Raw genomic sequence first — 22279 nt, 5'->3', positions numbered from 1 at the left:
TTTATTGCATCCCCAGTTCATTGCTTTTATTAAATGCAATACATATTATTTGTGCACTTGATAAATGTGCAAAAAAAAAAAGGGTTTTGTTGCAAAAATACACTTAGAAATGTGCTTGTCATGTATATGTAAATGCATAAAGTAACACCCATTGTGTAAGATACCTTGGTCACAATATCCCTGTGGCAGTAAGGGAAACTTCCCTCCCACAGGAGCATAGGTGAAAGAACCAGTACTTTCTGGGCTGTAAGTAACCCTTGGCTCTTTACAACCAGAGACATAAAATAAAGTCATTTAAGTCCTATTTGGCCCTGTATGTAAATGGGTAAAATAGTGGATCTGACAGTGTATGACCACTGTTAGAGTTAGTCTGACTTTGTTTGACCTCAGCTTAAAAAGCTCACCTGGCAGCCCAATTTATTTCCATTGTTAGGCAGCCCCTACCCTGTGCCGCTGTACTTTAACCTGGGGTAGGGGAGCTGCCAGCAAGTCAGGTGTCTCAGGGTGGAGGGCCCGTAACTCTAAAGGGGTGGTTTACCTTTAACGTAACTTTTGTTGTGATGTAGACTGTAATATTTTGAGACAATTTGCAACTGGCCTTCATTTTTGATATTTTCTGGTTTTAGAATTATTTAGCTTTTTATTTAGTAGCTCTCCAGTTTGGAATTTCAACAGCTATCTGGTTGTTAGGGTCCAAAATACCCTAGCAACCAGGCAGTGGCTAGAACAAGTAGTGGGACAGAATAGACAGATAGAAAGTAGCAATGTAGCCTCAAACTGCAGTAGTTTTTGGTTGCTGGAGTCACTGACACCCAGCAGAACTGAAGAGAGGCAGAAAGGGAGGCAAATAATTCAGAAACAATATAAGATGAAGATCAGTTGAAAAGTTGCTAAGGATAGACCATTCTATAACATACTAAAAGGTCATTTAAAGATGAACTTCCCCTTTAAGCGCCAAAGCTGTCACTGTCATGAGGTTCGTGAGTACAACAACACCAGTGTAGCAGCCCCTGTCTGTGATTGGCTGATCCAGGGAAGGGGGCGGGGCTGGCTGTGCGGTTCAGCTAGGACTGAATGAACAGACCCGGAAGGAATGTGCCCTGTGTGGAGCGGCTGGCAGTGCATTTAGAGGGTACCGGGGCAGGTGATTGTCACCGAACAGCATAGGGCGCTTATTGCATATAGTGCTGGTAACAATGTCACTGGCAGCCCAGCGGCACTAAGGCACAGCTCTCTCTCTCGGTGCCCTCTCTGCATGGCAACTGCCATGTATCCCAGCGGAGACCGCACAGCAGTGACAGCACAACCATAGGGAGGCCGGCATAGTCTGTGGGATCGGCATTGCACAGAGTACATCGGCAGAACTCGGAGCGACAATGCTGAAAGCATTCATAGGGAGCAATGTTGCCTACGAACGGATCTCTAGCAACGGCAAGGTAACCTCTTTGTGGTGTATTTGTCATAAACTGTGTATAGAGTGCGGCTAATAGTAAACTACAACTCCCAGCATGCAGCAGAGAGCCACAGGTTAAAGATCAGTAATATTACGTGCCTTTGTGCCCTGCTACATGTGGGTTTATGGTATGATTTAAACCAGTGGTAGATATTTAGCTTTTTCTCTTTCTCTGGGCACTCCGCTTTATTCAGGGAGTCAGCTTAGCTATACATTCATTCATAGAGAATGAATCAATGTAATTAGTCTTAGTTTTCATACAGGAGAGAAATTGCACTGGATTAAATGAGGTTTTGTCTACCCGTGCCATTTGGCAGAAAACAGAAGCAAATGCCCCAGTCTGCCTGTTACTGCCCCACGGGTGTCAGTCATGGCTCGTTCCATTGCATAAAATAAAGACCATTGAGTGTCAGTATTTGACTGACTGATTTCTACCAAGTCCAACACCCAGTGTCAGGCTGGGGTGCCAAGGGCCCACCAGAAAAGGCCCACTCTACAGACAACCTTTCCTTCCCTGTTCACTTAATTTCTTTTATTTCTTAATTACTTCTTTTTACATACTATTATCTATCCTTTTTCTTCTGTTTCTTCTCACATAGAATTGAGTAATGGCCATGGTGTAGGCATACAAGGCAAATGGTTGGGTGAGCAGGAGGGCCCACTGACACATGGGCCCATTGAGAGTTTTCCTGGTATCCTGGTGGGCCAGTCCGACCCTGCCAACACCTTATGTGCCACTGGCCTAAACAGTATCAGTGATCAGCCCTTGTGAATAAACATGAGCCTGTACCCATGACAGTATAGCAAAGCATTAAAACAAAGTGGTAGCAGACCCCCTGATCATGTGTCATATGATGCTTGTTCTTGACACCCCAGATTTACACATAGTGCTGGTGTGGAGTGAGGAGTGGGGCCCATCAGTGTGGGGGTTGGAGGGCCCATGGGACCCAAGTTACACCACTGGTAAAAACTGCAGGTGATATGCATTTAGCAAAAGGTAGAAGGCACCCTAGTGATTCTGTATGGTTACCCCCTACCCAGGGCTGGTGCCCTTCTTTCAGATATCCCCTGTAGCACCTTGGGCAAGCTTTGTCACTTTGTGCAGGCCCTATAGGCGCAGGGGATGGTCAATTCTATGATGAGGAGCACCAGCTCGGGTTAGCAGGTAAGCAGCAAGAAATACTTGCGGGTGCCTAACAACTTGGAATTTTAACATTAATTCGTAGAAAACGAATTAGACATGTCAACAAAATACTGTTCTTTAGAAGAGATATTATAACAGCCAAAAAAGTGACTGTAATTTATAAGTACTCATGCAAGTGCCAGCACTATTGCATTTTGGCTGCCACTGTCATTCTACGGCCAACAGACAAAGCACCCCTGTCCGCTGTCGGTCACATCAGTCCCTGGTTGGTTGGCACCTTTTGTGGAAATGAATACCATACTTCCTGTTTCTGTTCATTTCCTCTCCTGGATATTGACATTCCCTCCAAGTTTTACTGTCGATTAGAATCATTTTGAATAATTTATTCACTTACTGGTATTTTTAACACTCCTTTATTCTTATTCTACTCCTAGAAAGACAATCCTGAGAAGAATGCATCTTTGCTCAGCCGGTTGACCTATTCCTGGTACAGCAGGTAAGTGCATAGCGTTCTAGAGGTGTAGTGGAATGCTTCATCAGCCCTTCAGTGTAAGATTTGTGTTTTTAAGTGAATTTTAAGGTATATATACAGTATATGTATAGAGTATGTATAGAGTATAGAGTAAGTATACAACAGTACCAGTCTTTCAGTTAGCTATCATTCTGTTTTCAGTTCTTATCTTCTAGTCAGCCACCAAAGACTTGGGACTGCATGCTGTGCTGTTGTGGGAGTTGGGCTGGTGGTGATTGGCACCCAGTTATTCTTTTGCTTTAAATCATTTTAGTGTCAGTATAGTGTCCCACCAATCTTTGTTGTTTTTTACCCATAGCACCCCCTTTTCCCTTCAGGTTGCTGTACTCTTTATTAAGGGCTGTCCCTAGGAGCAGGAGAGAGGACAAAGAGGTAGCAAGTAGCAATTCCAGGCAGTAGAGTAACTCCTACAGCCCACCCCAGCAAAACTGAACATCAGAAGCACAGCATTCGCATCATCCATGTCACTCCACTGCCCCACCAACTTCCTGCCCACTCAATTGTTCATTTGTGGTGGGCAGCAAAACTTGCAGAAGTAGCTACGGAGAGGACTGGCATGCAGTAGAACCCATGAGCGCAGGGGGTCCAGGGATGCTGTATGGTAGTTACACCACAGATTCCAGGAAAGAGGCCAGCAGGTTGGGGCAGGATATGGTCGGCGGTATACAGAAAACTGCCTGTTTTTAAGGAAGGTGGCAATCAGATATCAGTAGTGGATAAACAAGACAAAAATTTGGAGAATCAGAATCACCCAAAAACTTGGGAAATGGGACCTACCCGTAGACCCGTACATGCTAAAATGTGTTTCAAAATACTTACACCCCACATTGTTCAGAGCTGAACCCAAGACTGGAGCACTGCGGTGCAGCAAATCTAAGCACATTCAAAATGAAAGTATATGTAATTGTTTTCCAGTCTAAGGAGTTACCCAACTGACCATTTACCATATGTGGTACTTTAGTGTCAAAGCTGGCTTTTGGTTACATGATGCCTTATGGAAAACAATACTTCAGTAATATTACTCGACAGTTAAAAGAATGTTTTATCTCAGTTTAACGTTCAGGCGGTACTCATGGCAATGTTAGTAGTGTATGTACACATAGCTTGTCATACTGGCACACCCTTGCCTGCGATACCCTGTGCAACGGCACCCTAAAGGCTAACTTTGCTTGTTATGCAACAAAGATGATCAGATTGCTTAACTACCATGTGCTGGTTTTCTGCTTTTAGACTATTTTGTAAATATGTGATACACATCTGCCAAGCACGGTTTTGTGAGTCACATATTGTGGCTCCGCTATACAGTACTATGTACCTATCCTTTAGGGTTATACACAAATGTGGCTGAATATGGATTACGTAAGAATGCCATTGTAGTTGACTAACTTGTTTGACTAAACACAGTGTAGCTTTGGCTGAATCGTACTTTCCCCCATTGTGTAGGAAAATGACTAACCGTGCCGGAGTGAGCTAACTTTTAACCGGTTGTAAAGTCATTTGTAAAGAGCTGAAGCTGTTCTGTATGGAGGAATGGGCAGAATTTCCTCTGAGTCGATGAACAACTGATCAACAGTTACCACAAACGTTTAGTTGCAGTTATTGTTGCACAAGGGGGTCACTCCAAATTCTGATTGCACCATTCACTCACTTTTGCCACACGCAGATGTGTTCTTGAATCATTTTTTTTTCAATAAATACATGGCCAGATATAATAATTTTTGTTTCATTTGTTTCACTAGGTTTTCAGCATCTACTTTTAGGACTTTGAAAATTAGATGGTGTTTTAGGTCACATTCAAATAAAATTTAGAAGGGTTCACAGACTTTGGAGAACCACTGTATATTGTCGGTCTGGAAGTTCCCTGCAATTTGCTTGAGGTTCTAGCAGCAATCACAAGTTCTGTGACTCTAAAAAGGGCTGAAAATCTCTTTATTAGAAAACAGGAAGTTTAAAGGGGAGCTTTTCTCAAAGCTGTTTTATACTTTTCCTCCGTACCTGTGGGTTGGGGTTGGTGGTGACAAAGTACTTGTCATTTTTCAACAGAAGTGATTTACATGCAAACATTCTAACCTATCATGAAGCACATCTATGTAAAATAAGTGATAGAATTAATTAGGCTTGGTGTGACTTTTCTGTACAGACAAGTGGGGGTTGTTATTAAACACAACACTTTTAATGTGCTGATACAATAGGTGTGTTCTGGCATATTATTAAAGACCCACAGCAAACCTACTACTTGTATGTGTGTGACATAGGCAGGAGTGGTTGAACAGCAATCGATATGCCCACAAACAGTTACCCATTTGGTAAACTCAGAGGTGTGCATGGGGGGCCTTTATCCCATAAATGCCTATACTTTGGTTCCTCAGCAGAGACAATATGAGTCTACAGAGAAAACACATTACAGGTAGTGATGAGCTAATCTGTCCCATTTTGCTTCGCCATAAAACTTGCGAAACGGCAAGTAAATTCGGGAAACGACGAAAAATTTGCGAAACGCACTTGTCGCTCGATTTTTTTGTCACCCACGTCTTTTTTGTTGCCCGCGTCTATTATTGTTGCCCATGGATTTTGCTGTGACCACGCCCATTTTTTTACGCAACCACGGCCGATTTGACGTGCGACAAGAAAAATTCAGTCTGACAAATTTTTTTGCGGCAAATTTTCACATAAGTTTCGCGAAACAATTCGCCAATGGCGAAATGCGGAAATTCACTGCGAATCCGTGCCTGCTGAAAAAATTCGCTCATCACTAATTACAGGGTACAACAATTCCACATAAATAATTCAAATATGGCCCAGTGTTCTTCCACACAAAACCAGGGACATATACCCTGATATGGATCTATTGTGCTTCCAGGTAGAAATGCATTGGGCTGTACTTAATATGGTTTAAATAAATTACATCATTTTTTTAACAGGTGTGCCCTCTTTCCATTATATTGGGCGTTTCTCATTTGATAACCACAGTGAGCACCTTGATTATAAAAATGTGCCAGGTCATTACTTATATGCCCCCATCAGAGACCGGCAGGATCATGATGTAAAAGAGATGGCAGCTCCAATATAATGGACAAATGCATTATTATTTCAGCATTAACCAGGGTCCTGAGCAGGGTGCTCTTCTCTGTGCTCGAATCCCTCCACTGGCTCCCAATAAACTCCCAATAAAACTCCCAATAAAGGCAGAGTTAGTGTGAATGTCACCATTTTGGTACTGAATAACAATGCGGTGTAGTTGCGCAGCTGGAACTTTTTAAAGGTTTAACCACCAAGGGAGAAAAAAATTCAGTGGTTTGAGTGGCACAGGGAAGGGAGTTACTTAATTTTGTAATATTTATTTATTACTTATTTATTAGTGATGAGCGAAAGGGCAAAACGTCACAAATTACATTGAAATCATTGATATCAAACAAAATATATTTTGCCTTGGGTAGGGATGGGGTTAGCCCACTAGATAAGAAGTGCATAACCTGCTATGAGAAAAAAATTATAGTTAGCCATCTAAGAACCAACCTTCTAGACACAAGGCCTCAGAGAATAGTCTTTTATCCTTCACTTTCACCAATTTCCAATTTAACCCCTGTAATAACAGTAGGAGCTGTACTGGCTTAGTTTCCAGCCAGTATAATATCTGACGTTCTTCCCTGGTAGCTGTCTTGGTAACACAATAGCTCTTGGCATAAACATATTTTATGTGTGGAAGCAGATGCATTGGGCAGGTGTTGCGCAGTAGTTAGGCTGATTTAATGAGGTTCTCGGAGACTCCCATGACTCACATGCTTCCGCTTAGTTTCCTATTGCCCCTGAGATTCAATAATAAATTTAAAACAGGACTTTATGATGAGTTTTTAGTATTGTACTTTTTAAGCCCTGTTTCAATGATCTAATTATATAACATGAAGTTTTCTCATATAAATTACATAATTACATATTGGTTGCCATCATTTGTAAGGGCAGACATACTTAGACTTGGACCTGTCAACTGATTGTGCCAGAACAGTCAGATATTGTACTATGTGGCTCTTCACACAGTTGGACAAACAGCAATGATTCATTTGAATCGTCTCTAAAAGCACAGATCTGAATAGCAGTGAAAGGGAAGTGTAGCTCATACCACCTTCATACCTGCCAGTGCTTTGATGAATGACTTCTGGATCACAGAATAGTCTGTATAATCTGACTCTCTGAGGTGCCCAATGGGTGCGTGATAAGGTTGAAACCAGCCAACCAGCTAATACCTGGCTTCTGTAATTACCCTACATTCAAAGTAGCTGGTTGTATTCGTACACTCAGAGAAATCTTATTTCTTAAACACTGTGACCCCCACCTCTTATCTCAATTCAAATTAAAAAATATACTCTGTTTGTTTTTGTGTGACACCTCCGACTACTATTAGTATAGGTTAAAATGTCTGCTAATCACAATAAGTAGCTTCAAAATGGCATCAGTGGGAGACACTGCAGGTCACCGTTTTGGACCCATTATTAGCACTCAAAAATACACGATCTTCGGTGCAGGTACAGACTGCCTAGTGGCTAGTTTGATATAGTACTACAGAGTGGCCTGCACCATGGGGGCTCCTATCATGACATTTTATGACCTCCAGTGTATATATTTTATATTAACCAAATTAAGTTGCTTCCTCATAGAATCATATGCTTTCAGCTAGCTAATGCTACATAACTTCATTGTTTTTTTTAATGCAGAATAATAACACTTGGTTACAAGAAGCCATTGGAAAGAGAAGATCTTTTTGAACTCAATGATAATGATTCCTCATACACTGTCATCCCAATCTTTGAGAAGAACTGGAGGAACGAAGTAGCAAGACAGGCACAGAAGGTGAGGAAGCTGCCATACTTCCATCTCAATGCTATAATAGACAAGCATCAGGGTTCCAAGGCATAAGAACTATTGTCCATGGCCCTAAAGCAGGGGTGGGCAAATTTTGGCTTAGGGGCCACATTGACTTATCGACAGGCCAGGCTGGGCCAGCGTTACACCTTTCCTCCATATCTGTTGATAACTGTATTGTGGTTGTCATGGCCTTTTTTTTCTCCCACCTCAGAATCAAAGCTTGTTACTGGTCTGGTAATCACCCACCCAGTCAGCAGACAGAATTTACTGATCAGCTTTTTAGGTTGGTTGCTAAGGGTTGCTAGACCTGGGCAAAGTTGTGTCTTCTATTACATTCTTGCAGATTCTTGCAGGCTGCCATTGACCTTTGGCTTGTCCTCTGTAATCACCTCCCATGACCAACCCCAAAGGTCGTCTCTGGCTGTACCTACATTTTTGAAATTCCTTATTTAGATAGACTCTATTTTTCCAGACTTTTTAAAAACTCCTGTTCAATACAAACTTGAAAGACCTGTTTATTAACCTTGTGGCTAGTTCACTGTAGGGTTTTTTGACAAGGGCACATAGGTAAAACTCTTGGACCAGCAAAAGATAAATCTTATTGAGAGTGATGTAAATAAATATTGCCTGTAATAAAGGGGATGAACCTTTATTAATATTAATAATTAGCTTTTTACATTCTGGATAATTCAAAGTATTGGCACTGATGCTAGAATTATCTGATCACTCTTAAGGCCCCCATACACGGGCCGATAGAAGCTGCCGATATCGGTCCCTTGGACCGACTCGGCAGCTTATCTGCCCGTGTAGGGGCAGAAACGAGTGGGCTGGCCAACCGATATCTGGCCTGAAATTGGCCAGATATCGTTCGGCCAGGTTAAAAGATTCAGCCGGATTGGGGGCCGCATCGGCTCGTTGATGCGGTCCCCGAACCGACTGCCCCATTGCCGCCTACATAATCCAGTCGTTGGGCCCAGGGCCAAACGATCGGATTATTTTTTTTTTTAACTTCAAGCTCCCCGATATCGCCCACCCGTAGGTGGGGATATCGGGGGACGATCCGCTCGCTTGGCGATCTCGCCAAGCGAGCGGATCTTAACGTGTATGGGGACCTTTAGCCCTTATGTCTCTGATTTTCTAAAATTACCATTCCAACCATCCATAAAGCAACCAAAATTTATAGTACACCAATATAATTTTGAATTGTTAGGCCATCACACACATACTAAAAACTCTATGAAACTATGGGCACGTGAATGGCCAGCTTAAGTCTTTAAATTATATAAGTGTACAATATCAGATACATAACGCACATTCCTAAAATTGAATGTTTATGAAAAAAAAGGCCAAAATTGCCCTCCAAGTGTTAGGTGTTATCAGTAGGCAGGTGTGTTTGGGCTGGGGTCGTCACCTTTTCTGGATAAAAAATCTATATTTTAATGTTTCTTCCATATTAATAACATTGACTACTGGCCAGATGGCAACCCTAGTTTGGGCTACTAAACAGCTTGGTGGACAAAATGCTCAATGTCTCTCCATGTGTCGTTGCCCTGTCTTATTTGCAGTGTATTTCCCCTACACCTGCAGACCACGGTTGTACATATAATGGCTGGTGGAGGTATAAGGCAAATTAACCTTTTCAGTGTTTGTGTCATTAGGCAAACATTAGGTTTACTGTAGGCAAACACACAGTTTTGTTATCAGTGAGTGAAACAGATTGTATTGTATTGGGATAGTCAGTTTGTCAATGCACAGAAGTAAATGACCATTTTATTATTTGGTGTTTAACAGGGCACGGTGTCCAAGAATGTGTCCCTGTTGCGCGCCTTGTGGAACACCTTCAAGTACTCACTTATCCAGGTGGCTTTCATGAAAGTGATAGCGGATATATTGGCCTTTTCAAGTCCTCAGATTTTAAAGTAGGTTACCTGTTTATTTTGATTTATGAAGGAACAGAAATCTATTCTAGCAGCTACTTGTCTGCCATAGACAATACTGAGAATTGCCTCTGCTAAAACACACGTAGAGACAATTATCAGTAAATGATCAGTATTGTCTGCTTTAGGGCTCTGGCACACGGGGAGATTAGTCGCCCGCGACCAATCTCCCTGTTCGCGGGCGACTAATCTCCCTGAGTTGCCATCAGTTGCCATCCCACCGAGGACAATGTAAGTCGCCGGTGGGACGACACACGGGGCGGCACGATTTCGGCAAATCGCCGAAAATGCCTTGCGAGGCAACTTCGGTGATTTGACGAAATCGTCTGCGCAGCGTGTGCCATGGGATAGCAATTCGGGGAGATTAGTCGCCCCCGAAAACAGGGAGATTTGTCGCAGGTGACTAATCTCCCCGTGTGCCAGAGCCCTAAGTAGCCACGACAAGTAGTTGCTACTAGTAGCTCCATGTGTCTTCACCCTAAGGGCTAAAGACTGTGACAGACGGGGAGATTAGTTGCCTGCAACAAATCTCCCTTGTCGCAGCGACTAATCTCCCCGAAATGCCATCCCACTGGCTTGAATGTAAATCGCCGGTTTGATGGCATAAGCGGCGCGGGCCTTAAGAAGAAACTTCGCCAATTTCAGTGCCGCGTATGCCATCCCACTGGTGATTTACATTCAAGCCACTGGGATGGCATTTCGGGGAGATTAGTTGCCTGCGACAAGGGAGATTTTTCGCGGGCGACTAATCTCCCTGTCTGTCACAGCCCTAAGACACACAGAGCTACTAGTAGCAGCTACTTTTTCACGGCTACTAAACACCAGAAAGTACCCTTCCACAGACAATACTGAGAATTGCCTCCGCTAAAACACATGCTGAGACAATTATAAGTAAATGATCAGCATTGTCTATTTTTGTAGCTGCGACAAGTAGCTGCAACTAGTAGCTTCACCCTAAGGGCAGTGGCAAACGGGAAGATTAGTCACCCTGCGACAAATCTTTGCTGCCGTGGGCGACTAATCTCCCTGCAATGCCAATTTAATTGCATTTAAAAAAAATCAAACAAACCTTTATAATGTTTTTTTCTTTATTTTTTTATTTATTACGTTATTTATACAGTGCAAACACATTTGTGCTGCTGAGTGCCTTTATACAGGTTATGGAACTCTAAGGTTCCAAGGTAATATCCTCATATTTTATATTTTTATTTACATTCTTGCCTGTGGGATGGCATGTTGGGGAGATTAGTCACCCGCAATCGTGAAGATTTATCGCGGGCGACTAGAGAAAGTGCATTGAACACTATTTAGAAAGGCCACACAGAGTCAGTTCAGCAGGTCTTTGTGCTTTCAGTCAGAGCCTGTGTTGCCTCATTTTTATTTTTAACTAATCATTGAAAATTGTATCATGAAAAAGGTGTTTCTCTTACCAAAAAGGTAAACATCACCTTTGACACCTTTTTTAAAATTAAACCTCCATAAATGATAACAGCAGACCCTTTTGTTCCCAGGCGAATGATAGCTTTCACCGAGGAGCGGCCAGATGAAGGCTGGACTGGATATGCACTTGCTTTGCTTCTCCTCGTTGTCACTGTATCGCAGACGCTCATCCTGCAACTCTACCAACGCTTCAATATGCTTGCTGCAGTCAAAATGAAAACCTCCGTTATTGGCCTGATTTATAGAAAGGTAATATATGTGATAAATGATGCAAAAAAACAAAACATTTGATCGATAGAAATGAAGATAAATTAAACTGACATAAAAATTTTGGGCAAAGGAGTAAAGGTGAAAATTACTCAGGGGTTTTGATTAGCCAGGAAACCTGCCATGAGGGTGTCAAAAATGTCTACTAGGTCGGCGTCTCTTTGTCAATAATGCACCGGCCAGGGGTATATTTCAGAAGACATTGCACCACCATCTGTGACCCTGATCCCAGGTATTCCTACCTCCTCCCTGAGTGGTGCATGAGAAATATAGTGATTTATGCAAGGGATAAAATGCGGAAGGAACTCAGTGCTGGTACATTTTTTAAAGTAGAGGCATGCCAGCCGGAGTGGAATGTAAGCAAATGCACAGTACATGAAATAGACATTCCTTAATTTCTCCTTTTAAGGGGTGTTTCACCTTTAGGTTAATGTTATAGAATGTCCTATACCTTCTTACACCTGTCAGTTTCAGCCAACACCTAACTGAATAAGTTCAATGGAACCATTATGATTGGATGCCTGTGACTGTACTACCCTCAAGGGTTTAAATGCCGGGGAATTCCCTACCAGTCACTGAAGAATTAGTGGTGAAAAGTTTTCAAGAAAAAACTCAAAAAGTCCAGTTGTTTTAGACTTAATTCTACTAATGATACTGTATATCATGACCTGGATGAATCTTCATAGATCATATTTCAATTGTCATTTTTTTTAAATACATTTTTTATAGTTTTGAGTTGCCTTCCTCTACTGCTTCATTCCAGCTTTCAAATAGTGGGGTCACTGACACCAACAGCCAAAAGAACTATTGCTTTTATATTATCAGTGATCAATGATTCTATTAGTATGAAACTGATATGTGTCACACACTGGTGATCCCAATGGCGCCTGGACAAGGTTTATATATGCACATTACTAATGGCACTCCACCTTTAGGGTTGGCAGTGGGGTGAGTCTCATACCAGATCTGAAGCAGGCCCAGCACAAGTCTCGTGAGTCGTGTTGGTGACCCATTGTTGGCTCTCCTACTTGTATAAGCCATGCTGCCATCAAGTTATATTGTGCACATGTCACTCATATTGCATAGTCTGTGTAGTACAGGGAGAATCTGGTTTCATGGGATATCTGAAACTGGCTGGACTGGTTTGCCCAGAAATACAGGTACAGGGATGCCTGGGAGATGTTATTGCAGAGGCTCTTCAGCCCGGTGGGTTTATCTTTCATGTCTACTTTCAGAAACAGCTTTTTTATGTTCATTGGCTCCTGTAAATTGCTGTAAATAAATTAATTGCAAAGGGGCATGCTCACAAATACAATGCAAATTGTATCTAACATTTTCAAATTGGGGATGATGTCACTTCCGACACAAGGTGTTACAGATGCATTCACGTGTGATTGGTGCGTCTGCTTTTGGGGGTAGTTCCGGGGCACCCCAGCAGGCACACTTGTGCATAATTCAAGTAAAGACGCAGTGGTTCTTACTGCAACTATACAGAAGTGCATCAAGTGTTAATGAGTGGTGTCCACACGTGCAACATTTGCATCTGTTTTAGCACGACCACTCTGGGAAGCTGCATTCATAAATGACCCTTATTGTGTAAAAGGAAAATGCTGGAAAGCATATCATATGTGTCAGTGGGTTCACCAGTGTTTGACTTATCGGTTTCAGTGCACACGTACAGCTATGACTCACCTTTTTTTTAAGCAACAGATCTCTTAAAGGGATACTGTTATTCAGGGCCAGAACTAGGGATAGGCAGAAGCATAGGTGGTGGTGGGGGGGTTGCTAGGTATGTACCTCTTCTGTCTGCCTACCCCTAGTCTGAGCCCTCAATTCCCTACCGCTGTTCATCTCCATGCATAATTTCTCAATTGTGTGCAGGTGGGGTGCCAGGCCCGGCCAGTTGCCTAGGCTGCCCAGTCGCCTTGGCCCAGCTCTTATGTTATTACATAGTAGTGCTATTTTATAATATGAAGGCCGTCTTATTTGGATGGGGGTCTAATGAATTAAAATCCCACAGGTGTGTAGACCCCCCCCCCCCATAAGCCCAGCTGTATGGAAGGCAGGCTCGAGTCACAAGAGATGGAGCCCTCCCACCCCCCAGTCTATGTCTAATTATGTAAAGCAGCTATAATTTAATGCAAAACATTTACAAATTATATTTCTCAAAATCCTACAGAAATTCCGCTACACAAATCTGAACCTTTGTTTGTTGTGTACAAAGCCACCTTGTGGTCACTTGTATGGACACTTCCCCATTTCAGATCATGTAAAAATTAAAGAACTCCTCTTGTTTTCCTCAGGCATTACAGTTGGCATACTCTTCTCGGAAGAAATTCACAACAGGGGAACTGGTGAACCTGATGTCGTCAGACGCTCAGCAACTCATGGACCTGACGGTGAACCTGAATCTTCTTTGGTCAGCCCCGTTCCAGATTCTGATGGCTGTTGTGTTCCTGTGGCAGGAGCTGGGGGCTTCGGTCCTTGCCGGTGTGGGGGTGCTCATTTTGGTCATACCAATAAATGCATTCATTGCTTCCAGAGTGAAACAGCTCAAGGTGAGTGGGTAACGGCTGCCTAAGTGGCATCAACGCACATGCAATCTAGAGTCAATTTAGCACTTTTTACTTGCACTTGCTTAAAGGGATTCTGTCATGATTTTTATGGTATACTTTATATTTGTTCACTCTTCCATTTATAATTTTATTCTTGAACCAAAATATGTAATTTTTTAGCTGTAATATTGGTGAGTAGGAGCCATCTCAGTGCATTGTGCCATGAGTTTTGAGTTTTCAGAAGGAGCCAGTGCTACAGATTAGAACTGCTTTCAGGTAACCTATTTTTTCTCCTACTCCCATGTAACTGGAGGAGTCCCAAGCCGGACTTGGATTTCTTGCTATTGAGTGCTATTCTGATATCTACTGGGAGCTGCTATCTTGCTCCCTTCCCATTGTTCTGCTGATCGGCTGCTGGGGGGAGGGGGGGGGGGACATCACTCCAACTTACAGCTCAGCAGTAAAGAGTGACTGAAGTTTATCAGAGCACAGGTCACATGGCTGTGGCACCTTGGGAAATGAAGAATATGACTTGACTTAATTCAAAATGAAATATAAAAAAAAATCTGTTTCTGCTGGAGAACAATATTCCTTTAATAAATGGAAAACAAAAACATTTTGATCTTTATCAAAATACTGAAACTTTTTTTTTCTTATGCAGAAAAGTCATTTGAAGAGTAAAGACCAGCGCATTAAGCTACTGAATGAGATTTTACATGGAATTAAAGTAACTATGGTTTATTATAATAATTAGTAATGCATTGCTTTATTGGTCTATAAAAAGAATCAGGACAGTGAAGCGGGAAGAGAAAAAGCTGGTGCAAAGATTTATCCAGTTTTAACCAACAGCTATCAGCAGGTACCCTCTGTTCTTTCAGAGCTTCACCTGATTGGTATCTTTTGGGTTAGGGGCACAAAATCATGCCCCTTGGCACAAGCAGTGCTGCGCCAGGTAAAAATCTATCAGATGACCACCAGTGGTTCAAGGCATCCCGTCCCTTACATGTTTCCCCCTGTCAGCTGCTTATGAGTGCAGTGCTGCCAAATGCAGACAACACTGTGTTCATAGGCAAAATACATATCTCTGCCCTTCATTTTGGAGCAAATGTGCAAAAACACAAGGGTCTCACCTGTTCTGCTGCTCTAGACTTTGGGGCAGATTTATCAAAGTGTGAAATTAGCGCTCAGAGAGTAAAATTCTACTGCCCTCTGTTTATTTCAGTGGGATTTTAGAAACATAAATGTTGGCTGTTTGATGTTATTGATAATGACTGTCCTGTGTTGACAGATATTAAAGCTGTATGCCTGGGAGCCTTCATACCAAAGGAAAGTGGCTGATATTCGAGAGAGTGAAATGGACGTGCTGAAATCGTCCGGCTACCTGACTACCTTCTCTATGCTGACCTTGACTTGCATTCCTTTCCTGGTGAGCTTGCCCCAACCGCCCACTGACACGGCTCAGATAAAGCGCTACAACACAAGCAGCCTACTTTATATAAGAAAGTGTGCTGGATTTATAAAAAAAAATGTTATTAAACTTAGATCTATAACCCTTGCCCTGTACAGGAATATTCATTCACCATGGAGGGATTTAAGGGGTTTTTCTTCAGTGCAGTGGTAGCCCATCATGTTTTTGATCTGTTTGGCACACTATAGATAGAAGAGTTATTACACATATTAGCAGAGGGGAGTAAATAAGAGGCTGCACCCTAAGCCTTTTCCTTTTAATACTTTAGGTTTCCATGGCAACCTTTGGAGTGTACTTCTTATTGGATGATGCAAATGTTCTGACGGCATCCAAAGTCTTCACCACCATCTCTCTCTTTAATATCTTGCGGCTGCCGCTCTTTGATTTACCCACGGTGATCTCCTCAGTAGTGCAGGTCAGTGTGCTTGCACCAACATGAACGAATGATATTACTTTTCTTTTTTGCTTCACATTTTTATTTCCTAATTCAGATATTGCTCAGGAAATTTAACGGTTTCATTATCCTGTCTCCCATTCGCTCACTAACTTCGCTCACACAACCATTAGATGATATTAGGGTTATTGTGTGCCCTCTCGAAATTTGGTAGCTGTAACTACTGTCATTGTAATAATTGTCCTCCACTCTGTCCTTCTCTTGGTTACCTTTGCACTCCAAAATTCACATTCTGACTTACTAAATGCCCCGGCCCTTGCTACTGTTTGTGACCTGCCATCAGCTTGTCCTTTTCAGTGTATTAAGGTTAGGGCTTATACACCCCCTCAGACTGGCTTTTAGCCATTTTAAATAAATCTATAACAAAGTATTGCTTTTATAAACATTTCAGATTCCATAATTACCCTTTAACTAATGCTACCCCAAGTTGCATGGATTATACCACTATCACTATTTATTTCCAGATGCCGTTTCTTTGTAATGGTTCAGCGTCATCATGTTCTGAACCAGGGATAAAACCCTATTATCCTCTTCCCACATCTGTTCTCTTCTCAACTAATATTTATGTGTTTGTCTTTTACTCCTTAGTAGCTGGCCCATGATAAATGCTTGAGAAATTTAAAGGGGACCTGTCACCTACACTTAAAAAGGATGTATAATAAAAGCCCTCTGCAAAATAAACATGAAACTAATTTTCTTAATCTTGTTCATGGGCATTAGGTCCTCTATTCTGTTGCATAAACAAGATTTTGAGATGGCACCAAACTTGCCTTAACAGCACTCACAAAATTGTGCCTGCCTGCTTGCTATTATTGCAAATTCCTAGATTCCTCCATTTTTATTGTATAATTAAAGTTGATCGAATAAAGATGGCCATACACCTACGGGTGGGCGATATCGGGCAAATTATAACGACGGTAATAGGCACAGTCAGTTCGGGGACTGCATCAACGAGCCGATCTGACTAAATTTTTTAACCTGCCTGATCAATATCTGGCCGATTCCAGGCCAGGTGGAGGTCGGGCCCCACACAGGCCGATAAACTGCCGAATCAGTCTAAGGGACCGATATCAGAAGCTAGAATCAGCCCGTGTATGGCCACATGATAGAAAAGGATTTGAAATTATTCCTTAGAATGACAGGTCCAGTTTAGGAACTAGAGGGGTTATTTACTAGCATAGGTGCTTGAATGGAAGACAATATTGTAACATTTGCAAGACTATATTGTAACAATATACAAGGAAAAGGGCAGAGTTTATGCTTGTGTGTATGGAAGAGGGTGCTTCCATATTGCTGTACTCACCTTAAACCAATGCCTGTGCTTGTCTATGTGTATTATAGACCAGGGTGTCACTTGGCCGTTTAGAGAACTTTTTTTGCGGTGAAGAAATCAACACAGAAAACATTGAAACCAAATATAGTGGAAGTAAGTAAATGCCTGTATCTGTTAGGCCATAGATTTTGATGGGATGTTGATTAGAGATATTTTTTTTAATTTTATTTCTTTCTGTAGGCCACGCTGTGGGGTTTTCAGGCGCATCTTTTCAGTGGGATAAAACTGGACCCTCTATCTTGAAAGAGTAAGATATTTATATACAGTACATAAAGATTTGTGGATGGAGCAGACTTTAATGGTGCTTTCAGCTCAGCAGTGTACAACATGGCACACCCTTTATGAATAGGGTTTCTATGCTGAGTCGCAATGTGCTTTATTAATAACTAAGTGCAGGGCAGGGTGCTGATTGCAAAAATACAGCCATAATACACCATCAATTGTTTTTTTGCAAGTTGTGCCATAAGCTCTGTGCTCTAAAATGGCTAGAGTGCATATAGTGCTGCCTGTGTTCGACAGCACTGTATTCATGAGGGGTGGGTGGAAGCATGAAGGCATCCACCGTCCTGCTTCTTACCTGTCCGCTGACTTGGGTGTTATTCATTTGTGTGAGTTAGGGAGTGCTGTACATGACAGGGGTGCCTTGCACTCACAGAGGGCAGCCAGACCCTGGATGCAAGTGCGTTTTGAATGAGCGACAAGCTGCCTGCTTTTGCACACCTTAGTTCTTTTGTTTTGTGTCCATTGAGTCTATTGAACCCCACTGTCTTATTAGAGAAAAGCAAATCAGTCAGATACTGATTTGTCTGTTTATGTTTGACTAATGTATAACAAATGGCACTTTCCATTGTTGGAAATTTTCATGTAATTATATTAATGATATAATATATGAAATTATGTATAGTTTTAAGCTGGTTTGCAAACCTGGGGAAAAAAAAAAAGAAAGTTGATTTCACTTCTATCTCTCTCCAGTTTGGACTTCAAGATTCCGGAAGGATCGTTAGTCGCTGTTGTGGGCCAAGTCGGCTCTGGAAAATCGTCTCTGCTCTCTGCCATCCTGGGGGAAATGAATACACTTGAGGGGAAAGTTCAAAGAAAGGCAAGTTTACTAGCACACATGCAATATATTAGGGTTGCTGGGTCCTCTCGTGCCAACTCTTTCTCCCAAACATTCTGTGGCCCGTATGCATTTTCCCATATCCCATGTATAATACAAATGTGAATGAAGGGTGATGAAAATGACATTTTTCTGTGGGCCACCCACGCCATTCATGATCTGGTAACATCTGGTAGTATTTGGTTGCCATTGGCTTGTTCCTACAGAAACAGAATGATTACCTTTGCCAGGTTCATTGCAATTCCTACTGTTTGTGTATGTATTTTTTCACCATTCCTCAGTATTTAGTACTAAACTTTAACTTTGTTGGCCATGTATATAAACTGTGGTGTCTGTAAATTTATGACCACAGATGAAGCAATTGGTACTGATGGACTGCAAGACCAGAGGTGTAATATCAAAATATAATGCCGCTTCCTTACTGTCAGTGGTGGGAGGTGGGAAAGGCTAGGATTATCTCACAATGCTTGCTTTGCAACATACATTGTTTTATTCTGGGCTCCATCTTTAGTTGTAAACTGGCAGCCTATCAGTAAATACTGCCTTCCTCTGAAAAAAGTCTTAGCTTTCAAGCTAACGTGCACTTGTCTTTGTATTTAGGGTGCCGTTGCCTATGTTAGCCAGCAAGCGTGGATACAGAATGCTCTCTTTCAAGAAAATATCCTCTTTGGCTTGGCCTTCAATAAGCAGCACTACGAAAGAGTCCTGGAAGCCTGCGCTTTGCTCCCTGATCTTGAGCTTTTGCCGAATGGAGATCAAACAGAAATTGGAGAAAGGGTGAGACAACTGTAACATTCTCCCTATAAGTATCCAAAGTCAAATCTAACAGGTTTATTTCAATATAGATGACTTAGAATCCTAAATAATTTTACAGCTCTATTGTACAGGGCAAAATGAGACAGACTCACTAAAACCTAAGCTAGATCTATGGCACAAGTGAAATCTTGTACAGGTTTATCTGGCATTAAGTTGTGGTGCTTCAGCCCCATAAATGGAATGGAACACGTGCCAATAATTATTTGGTATATGTACAGCCAGCTTTAGGGTTATTGTTTTCCTTCTGTTAAGCTTTGCATACAGCAGGAGGTATGTATGTTTGAATACAGCTTTTTGTCCCCTCTAGTGTGCCTCACCGTAGCGTTATTGGTTGCTGCAGCAAGATAGTGTTGATAACGTAGAGCACAATAACAATAATATTATGCCTTACAGTTGCATTTTGTTTGGATGTAGGGCGTAAACCTGAGTGGTGGGCAGAAGCAGAGAGTGAGCCTGGCCAGAGCTGTTTACAGCAACGCCGACATCTACTTACTGGATGACCCTTTATCTGCAGTCGACGTCCATGTTGGAAAGCACTTGTTCGACAAACTCATTGGACCAAAGGGATTAATAAAGAATAAGGTACTGTTACAGAAAAGTAACAGTTTACTTGGTGCAGTCATTATGGGCATATTAATTGCAACTCATGCAAGTCTGGCTTTATCTAATACTGCATCTGGTATCTGTTGTTTGTAGACAAGGGTCCTGGTGACCCACAGCCTGACAGTCCTTCCTCAGACAGATCTCATCATTGTGATGGAAGAGGGCAGAGCAGCTCATATTGGAACATATCAGGAGCTCATGTCAAAACGTCAGAACTTTGCAGACATGATTCAGACCTTCAACAAGGGAACAGAAAATGAGCAACTATCTGACACAGGTTTTATACTTTTACATTCTTATCCAGTTATGGCTTCTTCATGCCTGCCACTAGGATGGATTACACAGCTTTAGGGTGAAGACGCACCTGGAGACTTTTGAAAAAGTCGCGGCAACTAATCAACGCAGCCAATCCATGCTGGCGATTGGCCGCAGCGACTTATATTTGAACCTATGGTGATGGTCACAATGAGTTTTACGCCATAGGTTAATATATAAGTCGCTGCGACTAATCGCCCGCGTGTGTCTTCAGCTGTTGTGTTTGCTAATAATGTTATTATTTTATATGTTGAATGTAAGTTGAAATTAAACAGGGGGAGGGACAACAGATGGACCATGGTGTTGTTACATTTGCAGATGGGCCTGAACCTTCAGACTGGTAACCTAAGTTATCTGATCATTCCGGTTATAGGGATAGAAGTGAACTTGCTTCTGTAATGAGCCAGTCATCCCTTCTTTCTCAATCCATACTGAATGATCTTATCTGCTTCATGCCAATGTTATCAATTGGGGAAAAACCTAAAACTATAGAAAGGCTGGTATTTTTTTCCAAAAAAGTGGCACCCTAATTATATACAGAGTAGGAGTGTTCTCTGCAAAGAATGAACGCTACTTGCAGTGTATTTTAAAAGAAGGATCCATTTCTGTATCTGTTATATGCAACTGATCCAAGCCACTTTTTGGTTTTAATGACATATTCATATTCTGCTTTTTCTGCTTTTGTTTTTTCAAAAAAATTCAAACTGGAGAGCTGCAAGACAGTAAGTTTATTCTTGATGATCAATTTGATGATCAATTCAAATGCGTTATATTGTGCACAGTTGATTAAATACATTAAATTACACATTACAAGCACTGACAGAGATTTTCTGGCCTTTGCTTAGCTGGTGTCTTCAGAGACCCTAAAGCTCTTCAGAGAACTAAGTCACAACATGAAGATGGATTTATTAAAAAGGACAGGTAGGTTATTGGGATTTTTGCACTTTGCACACTGCATGGGGCATGGTAAATGTCCCCTAATGACTTGTCCTAAAGCCAAGGATATAAGCCTATACAGGCATTTGCATTCAAGGTTCATACCTGCATATTCATGTATAAAAGCATATTGAAAATGCTTTTATATAATCACGCCTGTGTATGAGCCTTTAATAAATGCTACTTAAAGGGAAAATATACCGTGTTTTTTACATGAGCTCATTCAGTTGGGTTTATGTAAAAATTACACAAACACTATTTGAACTTCTAAATATAATTAAAAGTCATTTTTACAACAACTGAAATTCCATTATGAAATAATAGATTCTGGGGCTTGAAGCCTCTCTGGGTGGGTGGACTTCAGTCCCAGAATTCATCACTTCACAATGGAACAAGGAGAGGGAGGGGTTACAGTGTGAGCCTAAGGGGCCTTTCTTTCAGTCTGTGGGTATGTTTGAGTAAAAAAGATAAAAGGGTTGATTCACTAAGGTGCGATAATGCTTATCGCATTCTTTTTTGCGTTAAAATTGACGCGAAAAAAACCCCGCGTGATTCGCTAAAGTTTTGTCGCATGCATAAAGTCGTATATCGCGTGCGTTAAATAGCGTGCAACCGAATGCGTTAATTTTAATGCATTGCGTAAGTTAGCGAATGAAAAGAATAGTAACGCATGATTCACAAATACATATGAAGCGTTAAATGCGCTAAATATCGCATTAGTCTATGCAAAAATGAACACCTACTTATAGAAGTACTTATAACACCTAATTATAGAAAAGTACAGTTTGTGAGCTTTTGGCAACACAATATGGACTTTGCAGTGGGATTTATTCAAGTATGTGTTGGCCCTAGAGTGATGCAGCCTCCAGTTTGCAGGGAAATGGTCATTTTCAGAACAGTACTTTTACGAGCGTAATGGTGTGTATGGCTAATATGGCAAGTAGCGCTCGTGCTTTAATTAGCGTGCGTTGCATCGAATACCGCACGAAAATAGTATTCGCGACTTAAATAACACACATAGCATTGCGTCTAAATTAACGCAAGTATCC

General features: G+C 41.7%; 1 protein-coding gene across 2 annotated transcripts in view; it reads left to right on the top strand.

Moving 5' to 3' along the window:
* The first annotated feature begins 1039 nt into the window (after positions 1–1039).
* Positions 1040–22279, top strand: part of LOC100493583 (multidrug resistance-associated protein 1) — a 36218-nt gene continuing 14978 nt past the window's right edge. The window contains exons 1-16 of one of the 2 annotated variants that reach the window (XM_012957969.3): positions 1040–1436; positions 3032–3093; positions 7839–7965; positions 9781–9908; positions 11438–11615; positions 13937–14191; positions 14850–14915; positions 15477–15614; positions 15925–16071; positions 17452–17536; positions 17624–17690; positions 18416–18542; positions 19161–19337; positions 19791–19958; positions 20073–20256; positions 21140–21215. In XM_012957969.3, coding sequence (XP_012813423.2) covers positions 1377–1436; positions 3032–3093; positions 7839–7965; positions 9781–9908; positions 11438–11615; positions 13937–14191; positions 14850–14915; positions 15477–15614; positions 15925–16071; positions 17452–17536; positions 17624–17690; positions 18416–18542; positions 19161–19337; positions 19791–19958; positions 20073–20256; positions 21140–21215 — 2045 coding nt within the window. In that variant the 5' untranslated portion in view covers positions 1040–1376. Of the gene's footprint in view, positions 1437–3031; positions 3094–7838; positions 7975–9780; positions 9909–11437; positions 11616–13936; positions 14192–14849; positions 14916–15476; positions 15615–15924; positions 16072–17451; positions 17537–17623; positions 17691–18415; positions 18543–19160; positions 19338–19790; positions 19959–20072; positions 20257–21139; positions 21216–22279 lie in introns of both variants that reach the window. The other variant, XM_031896609.1, reaches the window with a different exon arrangement.

This window comes from Xenopus tropicalis, chromosome 2 (genome assembly GCF_000004195.4).
Source record: "Xenopus tropicalis strain Nigerian chromosome 2, UCB_Xtro_10.0, whole genome shotgun sequence".
Lineage (NCBI taxonomy): Eukaryota > Metazoa > Chordata > Amphibia > Anura > Pipidae > Xenopus > Xenopus tropicalis.
Note: the sequence above shows the minus strand (reverse complement) of the source record. Positions and strands in the feature narration are given on the sequence as shown.